Source organism: Sinocyclocheilus grahami, unplaced genomic scaffold (genome assembly GCF_001515645.1).
Source record: "Sinocyclocheilus grahami isolate Dianchi unplaced genomic scaffold, SAMN03320097.WGS_v1.1 scaffold1843.1, whole genome shotgun sequence".
Classification (NCBI taxonomy): Eukaryota; Metazoa; Chordata; class Actinopteri; order Cypriniformes; family Cyprinidae; genus Sinocyclocheilus; species Sinocyclocheilus grahami.
This window is the reverse complement of record NW_015507022.1, coordinates 35,934-54,108: the sequence shown is the minus strand read 5'-3', so window position 1 is coordinate 54,108 and position 18,175 is coordinate 35,934. Positions and strand designations below refer to the sequence as shown.

The following is an 18,175-nucleotide window of genomic DNA, read 5'->3' as shown; positions in this document are numbered from 1 at the left end:
CTTGGTGAATGGAAAGTCAAGGCCCGAGGCCTGGCGCAAACTTAGGGTGTCCTTAGAAGCGTTCTAGCTCACATCGTCTCAGAATCTAACAGAACCACAGACTGGAGGCGGTTCACTGATGTGAGGCCTTTAAGGCCTGACAAGATTCACGCCTCTCAGGATGAGCTTGTCCAATGAGAAAGGCTGAAATTCCAAGCGGGAGTTTGGAAATACTGGGGAGTTTTATGACCCTTTGTGTGAAAGCATGGTAATTTGAATATGGAACTTGAATCGAAATTACTAAAGATTTTCAGAACACTAATATATTGCCTATGTACCAACATATAATATGCACTCTCGTTTAGATCATCAGTAGATGAATTCATAGATACTAAACATGGTAGGGTTACATATAGGTAAGATGACAGGAAGGAGTGGTTCCATCATAAGCTTGCATAAAACAGTATACAATATAAAAGACAATATACAAGGACAGTAACAACATACACAATGATCTGAAGGATATGTGTTCATTCAAAGAAAGGTTTTCCTATGCATTAATTAGAGAAGAGTAATATCCATTGCTGAGCAAGTGATTTCTCCAAATCTATTCTGATAAAGTGAGTGACGTGACATGTGCCCATGTATGGTGACCCATACTTGGAATTAGTGCTCTGCATTTAACCCATCCAAAGTGCCCACCCCCACCCAGAGCAGCAGGCAGCCATTTACGCTGCAGCACCCAGGGAGCAGTTGGGGGTTCAGTGCCTTGCTCAAGGGCACCTCAGTCATGGTAATGAAGGTGGAAGAGAGCGCTGTACATTCACTCCCCCCACCTACAATCCCTGCCAGTACGAGATGAGAAAATTCCTATGGAAAATGTAGTGAGTTTCTCTTCCCACATTCCTTTGGGCAATAAAACCAGTGATATCAGCATTGGTTGCCATGGAATCAGAGACCTATTCTGCCTTTCTGAGGTGTTAAGACGCATTTCGGGGGAAGGGTCCATAGGCCCTCATATGGCTTGTTAACTGAGGGGTGTTACAGAGTGTTTGTTAAATATAACTAACAAAATATATATTGTGTGTCTGATTGGTCCAGACGCTACACAGGTACAAAACTCTGTTTGGATAGATGCTGAAATGTACAACATACACAGCAACATCCTCTGTGAACACTGCACACAATGTTAAAAGAAACACGGAAGCAGAGGCGGACAATCCAGGGGTCAGAAAGTAAAAGTCCTGCCATATGTTTATTCCACCCATGAACTCAGCAGCTGATTTCAGCAGAGGAGGAACCAAGTCATTCCTTTCAAGTCACAAACGAGGCTCGAGTCAAATTCGAAGTCCTCAAAGAGTTAAAGTTAATGAGATAATTAAGTGACTAATTAAATGATGATTGTGCATTAGTGATGAACACCTGCTGTTATTGAGAATTACAGAGGATCAGATGTTGATGTTTTATTGGTTAAAATTATGTCACCATCATGGAGATCAGTGTTTGCTTTAGTTGGGCTCTTGAACCTTTTAATAGTTGAATCTGATAAGCAATAACAATATTTTTTTACAACAAACATTTGTACATTGCTGAATCAAAAGCTTGAGAACGCAACTGACACGTTCTGCTTACAACTCATTTAAGTGAATATTGTGAAGGTGTTTCTCTTTGGTTTATTGACTAACATCCAACTTTTACATAACAGAAAAAAAGTCCTATTAAAGAAGTATGCTGATGACCATTGAAATGCATTCTCACAGTCTGTGAAAAGGGTCTATAAGATGCATTTTCACTTTTAAGCATATTACACTCACAGAAATTTTTTTTTATTTTTCAGTCTTTCTGGCTGTAATCTAACTGGCCAGGACTGTGAAAGTGTGTCATCAGCTCTACAATCCTCAAACTCTGCCCTGAGGGAGCTGGATCTGAGTAACAATGACCTGCAGGATTCAGGAGTGAAGCTGCTCTCTGATGGACTGAAGAGTCCAAACTGTCAGCTGCAGATACTGAGGTATTTAAGAACATATAAGAGATCATATAGTCAGTCGGTCATAATGTTGATGTGTGTCTCTAGATGATCTGAGAGTGGTTTTTTTTTAGGTTATCAGGCTGTATGGTGACAGAGGAAGGCTGTGGTTATTTGTCTTCAGCTCTGAGTTCAAACCCCTTACACCTTAGAGAGCTGGATCTGAGCTACAATCACCCAGGACCATCAGGAGACCAGCTGCTCAAACACAGACTGGAGGATCTTAACTATAAACTGCAGATACTCAAGTATGTGTGGCAGTAAGAGTGATATTTGGATTTACACTAGATTGCTAATCTTACAGTTAAAAATGTTGATCAAACTGTGCATCATGCCTATCGGCACACTTTAGCTGTGAAAATGGTTACAATATAGCAGAGGTGGGACTTTCAAGTCACAAGCAAGTCTTCAAGTCAAATCCCAAGTCCTCAAAGAGTTCAAGTTAATGAGATAATTAAGTGACTAATTAAGTGATGATTGTGCATTAGTGATGAACACCTGCTGTTATTGAGAATTACAGAGGATCAGATGTTGATGTTTTATTGGTTAAAATGATGGCACCATCATGGAGATCCACTGTTGAGGATCATATGATAAGTGTTCATGTCTAAAAGCCTGAGTTGATTCAGTTTTTCAATATCAAAGCATTACGGTGGCATTTGTTTAGTGGACCTTTTTTTAGTTTTTTAACAGTTCAGTAATATCTGAATTTCAGTCAATAAACCAAAGAGAGACGACTTTATGATGGTCTTTCGTCATGAGTTATATGCAGAAAGTCTAAGCTCATCTGCTATTTCAATGTTTGATTCGCATTTGTGCGTTTGCTGAGAAACAACATTGCAATCGCTTAGAAGCAAATTACTTTGAATTAGTATAAGGGTCAAGAGCCCAACTAAAGCAAACCTTGACCACAATTATGGTGGCATCGTGTGTTTGTGTGTTTTTTCTTTTTTGGGGGGGTGTTCAGTTGATTTCATCTAAGGCTGTGGCTGAAGTCAGATGTAGTTCTTGCGTTTCTCTTTTCTTCAATGATGTTGATTGTTAACAGCAGGTTTTCATCACAATGCACAAACATCATTTAATTAGTCACTTAATTATCTCATTAACTTGAACTCTTTGAGGACTTGGGATTTGACTTGAAGACTTGCTTGTGACTTGAAAGCCCCACCTCTGCTATATAGTATGACCTCCTGTACATTATTGCTCAAATACACAGTATGTCAAGTTTCAATGAATGGAGACTAGTATCAATGAATAGTATAAATTACTTCTGTTTGGATTATTACACTTTGCAAAAGGACTGCTGGGAAAATTTAAACCTGTAAAAAATATATATATATAATAATAATAAATAAAAAGCTTAACATTTTTTATTTAGTTCTAATTATTTTAATAATTGTGCCACTGTGCAGTAGATAGTCAACCAAAATGCTTATTACCGCCACCAGGCCACAGCTTTAAATAAAACCCAGTCACACATGAAACTTGTTCACGAAATCACCACCAGGTGGCACAAAGGGATGGCTTACACCATTACTGAAAAACTGTGCTGAAATTGTCATGTTTACTTGTAAATAAAGATAAAAATAATTAAATAAATCAGTAGTAATTTTACAGGCTAATAAAGCATTATAACATTTAATCACGAATTAATCATATAAATGTTTAATGTTCCACTGTCACATTAATGCAGAGGTGCACATAACTGGTACGCAGGTGCGCATGCGTGACCAAAAAAACAAATGCGCTGTGTAAATCAGTTTTGACAGGGCATTTGCATACCGACATGGTTGACAGCTGTTAATGCACAATTACCAATTTAGATTCACTATTTTAAGTCGTAAAGTAAGCAGTTTATATTAAAATCCCGCGCATGGCTTTAGTAGGCATGTATACATGTTACTAAGCGGGGCAGACGGTGCCTGAAGGCTGATTTATACTTCTGCGTCGGACCTACGCCGTAGTTTACGCATAGACGCACATGCATACGCCGTAGCCTGACGCGCACCTCTCCAAAAATCTAACAGAGCGTCAATTCTACGCAGACAGCAAGCGCTGTGATTGGTCCACTAGAACGCCTCCCTCCATATGTACTTGAGTTTTGTGTGTTTATGTGCACTTTAATGTATTTTAATGTTACACCTTCTTATATAAAATAAAACAAAGCAAAGAACAAGTGTCTTATCATTTAGATCAGTGTTTGCTTTAGTTGGGCTCTTGAACCTTTTAATAGTTGAATCTGATAAGCAATAACAATATTTTTTTACAACAAACATTTGTACATTGCTGAATCAAAAGCTTGAGAACGCAACTGACACGTTCTGCTTACAACTCATTTAAGTGAATATTGTGAAGGTGTTTCTCTTTGGTTTATTGACTAACATCCAACTTTTACATAACAGAAAAAAAGTCCTATTAAAGAAGTATGCTGATGACCATTGAAATGCATTCTCACAGTCTGTGAAAAGGGTCTATAAGATGCATTTTCACTTTTAAGCATATTACACTCACAGAAATTTTTTTTTATTTTTCAGTCTTTCTGGCTGTAATCTAACTGGCCAGGACTGTGAAAGTGTGTCATCAGCTCTACAATCCTCAAACTCTGCCCTGAGGGAGCTGGATCTGAGTAACAATGACCTGCAGGATTCAGGAGTGAAGCTGCTCTCTGATGGACTGAAGAGTCCAAACTGTCAGCTGCAGATACTGAGGTATTTAAGAACATATAAGAGATCATATAGTCAGTCGGTCATAATGTTGATGTGTGTCTCTAGATGATCTGAGAGTGGTTTTTTTTTAGGTTATCAGGCTGTATGGTGACAGAGGAAGGCTGTGGTTATTTGTCTTCAGCTCTGAGTTCAAACCCCTTACACCTTAGAGAGCTGGATCTGAGCTACAATCACCCAGGACCATCAGGAGACCAGCTGCTCAAACACAGACTGGAGGATCTTAACTATAAACTGCAGATACTCAAGTATGTGTGGCAGTAAGAGTGATATTTGGATTTACACTAGATTGCTAATCTTACAGTTAAAAATGTTGATCAAACTGTGCATCATGCCTATCGGCACACTTTAGCTGTGAAAATGGTTACAATATAGCAGAGGTGGGACTTTCAAGTCACAAGCAAGTCTTCAAGTCAAATCCCAAGTCCTCAAAGAGTTCAAGTTAATGAGATAATTAAGTGACTAATTAAATGATGATTGTGCATTAGTGATGAACACCTGCTGTTATTGAGAATTACAGAGGATCAGATGTTGATATTTTATTGGTTAAAATGATGGCACCATCATGGAGATCAATGTTTGCTTTAGTTGAGCTCTTGACACTTGTGTTAGATCTTAATTAATAGCAATAGCAAATCATCATGCACTGCAGTATGAATAATTATTGTCACCACTGTTGAGGATCATATGATAATTGTTCATGTCTAAAAGCCTGAGTTGATACAGTTTTCATTTTTTTCAATATCGAAGCATTATGGTGGCATTTGTTTAGTGGGACTTTTTTTTCTTTTTTCACAGTTCAGTAATATCTGAATTTCAGTTAATAAACCAAAGAGAGACCATTTTATGATGGTCTTTCATCATGAGTTATATGCAGAAAGTCTAAGCTCGTCTGCTATTTCAAGGTTTGATTCAACAAACGCACAAATGTTTGCTGAGAAACAACATTGCAATCGCTTAGAAGCAAATTACTTTGAATTAGTATAAGGGTCAAGAGCCCAACTAAAGCAAACCTTGACCACAATTATGGTGGCATCGTGTGTTTGTGTGTTTTTTCTTTTTTGGGGGGGTGTTCAGTTGATTTCATCTAAGGCTGTGGCTGAAGTCAGATGTAGTTCTTGCGTTTCTCTTTTCTTCAATGATGTTGATTGTTAACAGCAGGTTTTCATCACAATGCACAAACATCATTTAATTAGTCACTTAATTATCTCATTAACTTGAACTCTTTGAGGACTTGGGATTTGACTTGAAGACTTGCTTGTGACTTGAAAGCCCCACCTCTGCTATATAGTATGACCTCCTGTACATTATTGCTCAAATACACAGTATGTCAAGTTTCAATGAATGGAGACTAGTATCAATGAATAGTATAAATTACTTCTGTTTGGATTATTACACTTTGCAAAAGGACTGCTGGGAAAATTTAAACCTGTAAAAAATATATATATATAATAATAATAAATAAAAAGCTTAACATTTTTTATTTAGTTCTAATTATTTTAATAATTGTGCCACTGTGCAGTAGATAGTCAACCAAAATGCTTATTACCGCCACCAGGCCACAGCTTTAAATAAAACCCAGTCACACATGAAACTTGTTCACGAAATCACCACCAGGTGGCACAAAGGGATGGCTTACACCATTACTGAAAAACTGTGCTGAAATTGTCATGTTTACTTGTAAATAAAGATAAAAATAATTAAATAAATCAGTAGTAATTTTACAGGCTAATAAAGCATTATAACATTTAATCACGAATTAATCATATAAATGTTTAATGTTCCACTGTCACATTAATGCAGAGGTGCACATAACTGGTACGCAGGTGCGCATGCGTGACCAAAAAAACAAATGCGCTGTGTAAATCAGTTTTGACAGGGCATTTGCATACCGACATGGTTGACAGCTGTTAATGCACAATTACCAATTTAGATTCACTATTTTAAGTCGTAAAGTAAGCAGTTTATATTAAAATCCCGCGCATGGCTTTAGTAGGCATGTATACATGTTACTAAGCGGGGCAGACGGTGCCTGAAGGCTGATTTATACTTCTGCGTCGGACCTACGCCGTAGTTTACGCATAGACGCACATGCATACGCCGTAGCCTGACGCGCACCTCTCCAAAAATCTAACAGAGCGTCAATTCTACGCAGACAGCAAGCGCTGTGATTGGTCCACTAGAACGCCTCCCTCCATATGTACTTGAGTTTTGTGTGTTTATGTGCACTTTAATGTATTTTAATGTTACACCTTCTTATATAAAATAAAACAAAGCAAAGAACAAGTGTCTTATCATTTATGATACTACATAGCATTATACATCAGTAGTTGTCCGCAACAAACAATGTTGATCTGCTGTGGAACAAGTCCTTGTGCAGACTGAAAGAACGCCATCATCTCCTGTTGTTGTTGTCTCCTTTTTGTAGTTTTAAATAATGATTTAATGATTTGATATTTATTTGCCGCCCTCACAGCTATAATGCTTCTCCGACGAGCCGCTTCTTCTTCGGCTTTTGCCGTGGTACTGCGGGTTACACCAGCAACATGCCCGTGAATACTTCTTACTAGTGGTTTGCATGTGTACTGCATGTTGACGCGGACAACGACGCAGAAGTATAAATGAAAACTGACACATAACCTACGGCGTAAAGGCTACGGCGTAGGTCCGACGCAGAAGTATAAATCAGCCTTGTAATTAATTTCTTAATTTTTTCAGTTCAAAAGTTGATAATGTTCATAAACAAATTTCCGTTTCACCTTTTTCTACTACCTCATGTCACTGTACACCTGAGTTCACTGTTTTTTTTTTATTATTAACTTTCCTCAACTTGATACTGAGAATCTTAAACGGGATAATGAAATCTACCACTTCCTTGCTTGATCCTATTCCCACTAGCTTATTAAAGGGGTCATATGATGCTGCTAAAAAGAACATTATTTGGTGTATTTGGTGTAATGAAATGTGTTTATGCGATTTAAGGTTAAAAAACACATTATTTTCCATATAATGTACATTATTGTTTCTCTTCTATGCCCCGCCTTTCTGAAACACGTCGATTTTTACAAAACCCATCAGTCTGAAAAGCGAGGTGTGCTGTGATTGGCCAGCTATCCAGTGCGTTGTGATTGGCCGAATGCCTCAAAGCGTGTGACGGAAATGTTACGCCCCTCACCATACTGTGATGCTGTCTCCCAGCAGGACGAGACAAAAACAATAAAACCCATTACAAATGAGGCATTTGTTGCATCCAGTGGGGACATAATTACTGATTATGATGACTTATACTGTCTTTTTACGCGTTGCGTATCGCGCTGCGTAAACATAAAACCATGTCTGCATTTGTGATCGGAGAAACAACAAACAACAAGCGCTACTCTACACTGCTCAAAACTCGCGTTTGAATAATCAGTGGCAAATTATTTAAATATAAAAATGTACTTTCAGGCTGTGAGTCAGAAGCGCCAGACTGTCCTTGCAAAGTTGGAACCGCCCCACTTTATAGAAACAGCCTTTGAGCACAGATGCATTGTAGGCTACTGGTTCAGGAAACAGTACTCATCCTCCATAAAATGCACAGCACACATCTGAATATTTGGGTTGAAGTGTTCTGGAACAGTGTTGTAAATACAACTTAACCATTGATTTCTAGTCGTGTCCTCTTTTGGAAGACCAAACAAAGTAGTTTCGCTTTCACAACGAAACACACAGCGCCTTCACGACATGGCAGCGGCGACAACAGCAAGAATTAAAGTTACTCCTTCTTTCTTTGCGTGAACATTTGGGAAGCGTTATGCAAATCTTCCCACATAGTGATTAGGGGCGTGTTAGAACGAGCCGTTTTAGGTAGGCGTGGTTAACTTAACTTTTATAAAGAATATCTCTTTGGATTTGAGACTTTAGTCTTTGCAACTTTACAGATCTACTTTATACACCAAGAGCTTGTAACACTCCAAAGAGAAAGGAAAAATAGAAATCGCATCATATGACCCCTTTAAATCTTACTTTGATGCTTTGTGTCCTGCTGTCCTCAGTATTATAAATGACTCCTTACAGACTGGGGTTGTTCCAGCAGCATTAAAGATTGCTGCTGTAACCTGTGTACCTAAAAAAGAAAATGTTGCATTGGGCGAATTCAATAACTTTCGTCTTATTTCAAATCTCCCATTTTTGGCAAAATTACTTGAGGGTATTGTTGCCTCTCATTGTGTAATCATCTCACAGTTGATAATCTTTTTGAACCTCCTCAGTTGGGTTTTCGTAAATTTCACAGTACTGAGACGACTTTGGTTAAAGTCACCAATGATATGTTGATGGCTTCGGACTCTGGTGCAACATCTATTCTTATTCTTCTTGATCTATTCATCTATTCTTTATCTAAGAGCCGCGTTTGATACTGTAGATCACAGTCTTTTACTTACTCGTCTTGAAAGAGTTTTTGGTGTGTCCACTGCCTTGAAGTGGTTGAGGTCTTATTTTACTGACCGCTCCCAGATCGTTTCCACTGGTGTCCCTCAGGGGTCGGGTTTAGGCCCTCTACTTTTTAACATTTATTTGTCACTTTTATATCACCTTTTGAGATCGCTCGGCCTTCATTATCATTTGTATGCCAACTATACGCAGATTTATAGACATCCAAAACCTCATTAAAAATGCCTTGACATTGCTTATTTGTCTGACTGAATTACTGAGATTAAAATAATAATGAGTAATAATTTATTGTGTTTGAACGGTGGTAAAACTGAAGTTATGCTCATTGGTTCCCTTCATTAAATTTCTAAAGCTGGTTCTCTGTCCCCGACTCTTGATGGCTCTGTTTTGGAAATCCAGAGTAGAGTGAGGAACCTTGGAGTTATTTTTGATGCAAGTCTGTCTTTTGATTCTTTTGTCCAGAGTACTGTTAAAACATTTTTTCCACCTCAGAAATATCGCAAGATTATGCCCTATGTTAAATTTGACAGTCACGGAAATGCTGATAAATTCCTTTGTCGTCTCACGGTTCGACTATAGCAATGGTCTTTTAGCCGGAGTTTCTAAATCTACACTTAATAAATTGCTATATGTACAAAATTCAGCCACCAGGATTTTAACTGGGATTAGGATTGGCAGTCATATTACTCCAGTGTTACAATCCTTGCATTGGCTCCCAGTCAGGTTTAGAGTGGATTTTAAAATTATTATGCTTACTTTTAAAGCATTACATGGCCTGGCAATACATTACCTTACAGAATTGTTACATCTGTACACTCCTAGTTGTAGATTGCGTTCCTCTCTGTCTAACTTGTTGGTTGTTCCTCAAACACGTCTAAGATCAATGGGTGATAGGGCTTTCTCTTTCTATGCTCCTGTCCTTTGGAATTCTTTGCCTCTTGAAATTAGGGAAGTTCAGAATTACAATATTTTTAAAGTTCAACTTAACAACATATCAACATATTTTTTTTAAACTTGCATTTGCTTGTTGATCTGGTATTGTTTTTATTGTATTGATGATATTGTGTTAGCACATTGAGAAGCTGCTTTTAAAGGCGCTTGATAAAATAAAGTTTATTATTATTATTAAGTCAATTTAATTTAACAGTAGTTATCACCTTATTGAACATTATTTGTTGGTGTGTATGTTTTTGTCTCTCTTTAGTCTGGACCATGGAGGACATTTCAGGATCAGACCAGGACTGAGAAAATGTACACACACACACAAACACACATACACACCTGTGCATATTTAATTATGTCAGATGTTCTGATCGGTCTTTCTGTGTTTAGATGCCTGTGATCTCACACTGGATCCAAACACAGCACACACTCAACTCATCTTGTCTGAGAAGAACAAAAGAGCAACATGCAAGAAAGAGCATCAACAATATCCTGATCATCCAGACAGATTTGAGAACTGTGAGCAGGTTATGTGCAGAGAGAGTCTGACTGGACGATGTTACTGGGAGGTTAAATGGAGCGGCTCAGGTCATGTAGCAATGACATATAAAAGAATCAGCAGGAAAGGAGGAAGTAACTGTAGGTTTGGACGGAATGAAATGTCATGGAGTCTTTATTGTAGTGATAACTTGTACACTTTTTGGTACAATAATAAGACAACTGACATTCCTGCCCCTACTCCCCGCTCTAATAGAGTAGGAGTGTATCTGGACTGGTCTGCTGGCTCTCTGTCCTTCTACTGCGTCTATGACACACACACACACACACATACACACATTCAACACCACACTCACTGAACCCCTCTATGCTGGAATTGTAGTTTATCCTGATTGTTCAGTTTTTCTGTGTGAGAATTAACAGCCTTCTGTGAGAAACCTCAGAGACTCATATGGAAGCACATTTTAACCTCAGAGTCAGAGTCCTAATCTTACAGTTGTAATTTTCTCACAATTTAAACTTGAATACCTAGCCTAGTTACAGTTGCAAGAAAAAAGCTACACTGAAAAAAATGTATGAAAAAAAACCCCCAGTGAAATGCATGGCAGCATAGGATGCCACACGTTTACCATTAATGGAAACAACAGCTAAAGAGTCAAGACCATAAACTAAAATAACACATTTAAAATGTAATAGGAAAAATGCACTCTGACCGTAAACTACAATAACATGCTCAAATTGCAAATGGTACGCAATATGATATCAATGAGGAAAAATTATTTGTGATGTTTTTCCAGCTTAAAATTGGTCATTTTAACAATATCAGTAAACATTTTCATTATTTATTTTTTATATTTATTTACTTTTTTTAAAAGTATGTTGCCTTAAGGCAACATTGTACCACAACGGACAAATTGAAAAAAAATTTAATTTTCATGCAGAAAAAAGAAATATATTTATTGACAACATCAATGCCTTTAAACAAACACTTGAACAACCAGATTTATCTAGTTTTATTGTATGTTATGTTTATGTTTATTGTATTGCACATCTCATATTTAATAAAAAGTAACATATCATATCCAGCTGTTGCTCTCATGCAACATTGTACCATCGTGGATCACAAGAATAAACAAATCATCAGATCAGTTATCAAATCAAAACATTACAATCAGTGTTGTTTTAAGGTAAAAAATTTAAAATCATCATAACGTTATCCTAATATGCACCTTATCTTTACAAGCATGCACAAGCATATGCACGTAAAATCTCCTTCCTCACTAATGAAACCTCCCCAGCTAACAGGGAACGTTCTCAGAACTTTGGCTAACGTTCTCTCAAGGTTATAAACAAACATTCCTCCAGTAATGTTAATATAATGTTTATTCAAAGTTATCTGGTCTTTAACAATGTTCTCAAATGGTTAGACAAAAATGTTATTTACACGTTGTTTGTAGAAGGTTTTTTTAATGTTCGCTTAATAATGAGAGAAAACGTTTTTAGAACAACATTGAACATCCTTCTCAGCTAACAGGGAACTTTGTCAAGAGGTTGACACAACAACGTTACTTAATATTGATGATATTTTATTGTTTCATTTGATGTCACCATTAAGGTGATTAGTGTTTGCTTTAGTCGGGCTCTTGACCCTTGACTTTATAACATTATTTATTTTGGGCTGCTGTAACTGTGTTTGGAAAGCTCATTTGTTCTGGCAAGGAATACCAAAATGAGACTGCAACCAATTGATGTCGGATTGTTATTGATGATAACAACACAATCTTCTGCCAGATTAAGTATGCAATCTTTGTGAGACGTTTCTAATTATAATAGTTCTTTGATTATACAGTATAGGATCCAACAGTGTAATAATTTATTAAGGACTTTAAAAGCATGATAAGTATCAACTGTTTCTGAACTGCTGTGTCACTTAAAAAACTGAGAAACATCAAGAATCAGTGTATGAATCTCAACAATGGTGACAATCAAAAGCTTCATGCTGCAATGCATGCTGGGTATAGTCTCTGTGCAGTGAGTAACTGTGCTTTTTGGTTTTTATGAAAACTCTTCTTGTAATAAGAAGTAATATAAGTCTGTTGGTGGATATATTTGACTTGAACACTAGATGGAGATATTTGACAGCTATAAGGTTGCAATATAATTGCACTAGCAAATACAAAAATAATATAACAAATATATAAGAAATATGTGACTATATTTTATATGAGATTCACACACAAGCCCCCAACACACAATGACTGTGATTTAATGCATTGTATTCAAATTAATTTAAACAAATGAATTTGATTTAAACAAAACCAAAGTCACTTATAACTAGCAGTAAACTGCTATAGTTGATGACAAATCCAGTTGAAAGCATTACCATTGTCTGCTGATGTAGGTGGTTTGCTTTTCCTTTCCTTCTTACAAATGTTCTACAAAAGATATATGTACCAAGTGAAACTTGTCAAATGTACTAACAGATTAAACAAGTCAGAAGTAAGTTGTTTAAGATGCATCTAAGTACATAAAAAAATCTATTTGGAATGACAAAGTATATTACATAATATAAACATAATATAAATCGTGACAATATCTCTAAAATGTTATATCGCAACATATTTGCAGCTGCAGTCACATGATCAAATATGTTTATTTAATTAAGGGGAGTTAACCTAAGCACTAGCAGTCAATCCTTTACATTCATTTGCCATTCATCCAGATCAAGAAAGAGGGGGAAAAAAACAGTGGTGAGCACTGCAAGTAAAACTGGTCACTGAACATCTAAAACAGCAAAAGAGGATTTCCAGAAAAATGGCTAAACTTACAGGTCAGTAAAAGTCATCTAGTAATCTAATATCATTCTGTGCATACTAATAAAATGTGATCACCCAGGTTAACAAAAACACTGACTTTAAACTGAACACTTTGTACAGCCTCAGTCTGTATCAAAAGCTAGGCAATACAATTTGAAAGTGGCTATGGAAGAGTATAGGACCTAATGTATAGATGGAATGAACTGAGAAAATCTGATTCACTTTGAGAAGGGGAACTGCACAACCTGGGGACAGATAAAAGGAATGCATCTAGTTAATTGTGATGTGTAAACGTGGATACATAGATGAAAATAATAATATACAGAACATTATTTCATGTTTTACATTAGTGCTTGGTAAACCACTTGTTACAAAACTTGCCTTCACAAAACTAGGCTGTTCTAAGTGGTTGGTTGCACAGGCGATTTCTTTCAATAATATTTTAACAATATTTATTGCTACATAAAGTCAACTTTTCAACCTGAGAGATCAAGGATAACGTAATTGTGCACATTTTCTGAATCTTCTAATCCACACAAATGAGTAACTGACTGAAATTTAAGATTTTTGGAAGCACTTTACAATAAGGTTCCATTTGTTAATAATACATTAACAATTCATTTGTTATGGAATTTATTAATCTTTGTTAATGTTTGTTCATAAAAATACAGCTATTCATTAGTTCACATTAGCTCAGGTCCATTAAATGATATTAACAGACAACTTTTGATTTTAATAATGTATTAGTAAGTGTTGATATTAACATGAACTAAGGTTAATAAATGCTTTAGAAGTATTTGTCATTGTTATTTCATGTTAACTAATGTTAGCATGGGTTGTACCCTCTACCAACTTTGAGATCACGTTGAGTTTTGGTGCGTCACTGTCACAGTGTCAATAATGATATGATATTAAACTCAGTTTTACTGTTTGAAATCTAAACCTAAGCATTCTGGGGGTTTTTTTTAGCAAAGTGTTTGTATTTTTATCATTTTTATAAAAATGTTTCTCTCCAATAATAGGAGATCTGAGGATTGTTATGTTGGGAATGACTGGAGCTGGAAAGAGCGCAACTGGAAACACCATCCTGGGCAAAGATGTGTTTAAAGTGGACTTTAGTCCAGAGTCAGTTACTCAACTATCTGAGAAAAAAGAGATAAAAAAGGGTAGCAGGATCATCTCAGTAATCGACACTCCAGGCCTCCAGGATACATCAGCAGATGAATATGAAATGAATGTTGAAATAAAAAAATGTATGGAGATGTCTGATCCTGGCCCTAATGTGTTTCTGCTGGTCTTCAGACTGGATGTGAAATTCACAGATGAAGTGAAAAACACGGTCCAGTGGATTCGGGAGAACTTTGGAGAAGAAGCTGCACGTCACACCATCATTCTGTTCACTCACGCTGATCAGCTGAACGAATCGTATGGACTGCAGGATTATATAGAGGAGAGTTCGGATCTGCGACAGTTTATTATGAGCTGTGGTGGCAGATTTCATGCATTCAACAATGAAGACAAAGAGAATCGGGATCAAGTCAACGAGCTGCTGGATAAGATGGATGAAATGGTGCTTAAAAATGAAGGGAAGCACTACAGTACTGAGATGTTTAAAGACGTCCAGAGAAGGAGAGAGGACAGAGAAAATCAGAGAAGGGCAGAGCAGGACAGAGAAAGATGGGAAAGGAGAATTAAAATTTCTTTAGGGCTTCTTTGTGTTATGGTCTCAGTTGTAGTAGTAATGAAAAAAATTAAATCATCTGCAGAATGAGCTGTAAAAAAAAATAATAATAATGTTAAAAATCCAGCATATTCCCTTTTTTCATGCAGACTGAGGAGTCATGAAAAGTTTGAGATTCTTTCACTGAGTCATCACTTTCATTTTGAAGACTTTTACAGACATTTTATGATAAACATCGATCCACAGAGCCTTAAATTCACATTTGTTTTACATGTACATTTACATTTAGACACTTAGCAGACGCTTTTATCCAAAGCGACTTACAATTGGGGGAGAAAAAAATAAACAATTACATTTCTGAAGCCATCTTTTGAAGATGTTTTTATTATTATTATTATTATTGTATTAACAAAATATAATTAAAGTGTCAATTTGTTTTAATTGATTTTACGTTTCAGGGAAATTTGGGAGTTTTGTTTTGTTTCACATACATTGAGTTGTAGCAGCATCATGTATGCATGTATAGCATTTGCCATTTTTGGATGTTGATGTTTCCTTCCTGCCTTGTGACGATGTCATTAGGCGCCGAGCACTGAAGGTATCCGTTAGTCTTCTTCTTCTTCTTCGTTGTCGTCGTCGTCCAGTCTATGGTGCTTGCGGGAAAGTTATGAAATTTGGCACACAGATAGAGGACAGTCTCAACATTAACCATAGCAAGTTTGGAGTCTCTAACTCAATCCCTCTAGCGCCACCAATAGATCAAATTTGCACTCATGTTTATGCTAACAACTTTTTAACCGTAACGTTTGTTGTTGTTGTTTTCTCTGATTCTTTGTCGAATGCATTGATACATGATTGATATAAGTCGAATGCATACCAAAATTTCTAATGTAAAATTGCAATTGTGAATTGTTTGGGGGGGAAACTACTTTTCCAAACTCGTCCAAGATGGTTTGTCTGATTTTCACCAAAATTGGCTCAGATCATCTTCAGACCATGCTGGCAGAACATTATCAAAAGCTTTTTGATAAACCCTAGCGTTCTCAAATAACACGCAAACTAATTCAACAAAGGGCACGCCAAACTGGACGTGAGGCTGTATCTCCACCACGCTTTTGTGTATTCTTACTAAATCTTGGTTCATGCCATCATAAGCATCACCTGAGGCTACATGCAGTGTTTTGGCGCAGCACCACCTACTGGTCAGGAGATATGAGAAATGGCTATTTTTGCTTATAACATCTGAAGGGTTTGTCCAAAAATTAATAAAACTGCTCAGATTCAGTGCAGCATGCTGAATTGAATGATACCCAGCTTTCCCATATTGGCCATTTTGAATTTTGTCATAAAATGCTGTACTTTATGGATGCATTAGTGAAACGTGGAACATGTCATCAGGACATGTTACCGGGGACATGTTCTGCCCAGGATTTCTAAATTGCCTAAAATAACCAGATGTTGGCTGTTTGCGCTGCGAGAGAGCGATTCGAGCCATCTGCTCTGCTCTCTATAGCTCTCACAGTACTTTGATGTCATGCAACAATTGATCGGCGCAGCGCAATCAGCCAACACATGGTTATTTTAGGCAATTTAGAAATCCTGGGCAAAACATGTCCACCAAATTTATGAACTTTACATATTGGACAGAACTGAATCAACACTGAGCTGTCTTTAACTGAACAATGATATTTTTGGCAGTTACACTTAGTGGAAAAAGTGATATATTCAAGTTACACTAAGTGCAAATAATGATAAGTTATGTTGACACTAAAATAGCAGCATTTTCTTTAGCAACAGCTGTGTAAATAGTAGTTAGGTGGCAGATATTTATACTTCAATACTGTAGTACATTATAAAACAGTATGCAATAGCATATTGGGCCCTATTTTAATGATCTAAGCGCATGGTTTAAAGCGCACTTTTGCTAGTTTAACGATGGGAAAACGGTCGGCGTGCCCGGGCGCATGGTCTAAATGGGTTGTCCCTATTCTCTTAATGAGTAATGGGTGTTTTTTGGGTGTAATGTGCAATAAACCAATCAGAGTCTCATCTCCCATCCTCTTTAAAAGCCAGTTGTGCTCACGCCATGGCAGGTTCGCTATTTACATGGCAGAATGTAATTTTTAATTTTTAAACATGTTTGTGTGCTGCTGTGCGTCCCTGTGTGTATAATAAGCAAAGTGTACACACGTTGTGCACCCACCTATAGGTGCATATTACTAACGCGCTCTTTAAATAACAAAGAAAAAATATTGCGCCAGACTTTAGACCAGGTTTGAGTTTGAGACGGGAAAATGAGAACTGCGTCGGCCTGAAACCAGCAAAAACACTTGTGCCGCGCCTTGCGCTGGGTATATGATAGGGCCCATTGAGTGTAAATTTTCATATACATTTTATTAGACCTACCTACAGCTAAGCATACATAACACTGTATTATTAATGAAGCATTTTATTTCCACTTTTCAAATATTTACATAATTTTTATAAAAAATAAATGCACTTCTGATCTGGTATGTGATGGGAAAAGGATAAGCACGAATTTGACAAAAGCCGGAATCGAACTCGGGTCAATCGTGTCAAAGTTAAACTGCACGCCACTAATACTACAGAAATACATGTGTCTTTTGCAGAGCTGTTTATCGCAGCCAGGCATGGGTGGGTGGAGTTAACGTAAATAGCCTCTGCCAAAAAAATTGTCTATTTGTCCTTAGAGTAAATACATTCCGTTTCTTTTTAGAGCTGCTTGACAGGGGAATTGTTTGCGTAATTGAAATATTATTTTTTATTTATATATTATACTGCTGCAATAGTATTGTTATTTAATATCTTTGAAACAATATGTACTGTATAATAGTAATATAATAATCTGATACTGTATATCAAGAATCAGCTAAAAATACATCTCTTCTATCTTTATTTAACCCTCTAACTCTAGCAATCTCTATTCTAATTCTATTCTTTTAAAAAATAGACCCCTTTTAGACTTGCACTCTATTCATTTACTAACACTCAACTGCTCTATTCTTTTGCATATCATTGCTCTTTTGTTGATTTTGATTGCTTCCATTTGTACTCATTT

At 36.8% G+C, this 18,175-nt stretch overlaps 1 protein-coding gene and 1 pseudogene across 1 annotated transcript; both read left to right on the top strand.

Moving 5' to 3' along the window:
- The window catches only part of LOC107572984 (NACHT, LRR and PYD domains-containing protein 12-like), a 16,139-nt pseudogene extending 4,734 nt beyond the window's left edge, over window positions 1-11,405 (top strand).
- A 3,040-nt stretch (window positions 11,406-14,445) lies between these two features.
- Window positions 14,446-15,260, top strand: LOC107572979 (GTPase IMAP family member 7-like). The gene is made up of 2 exons (XM_016259418.1): window positions 14,446-15,138; window positions 15,246-15,260. The coding sequence occupies exons 1-2, from the start codon at window positions 14,455-14,457 to the stop codon at window positions 15,258-15,260; spliced, it is 699 nt and encodes a 232-aa protein (XP_016114904.1). The 5' UTR covers window positions 14,446-14,454.
- The last annotated feature ends 2,915 nt before the right edge of the window (window positions 15,261-18,175 follow it).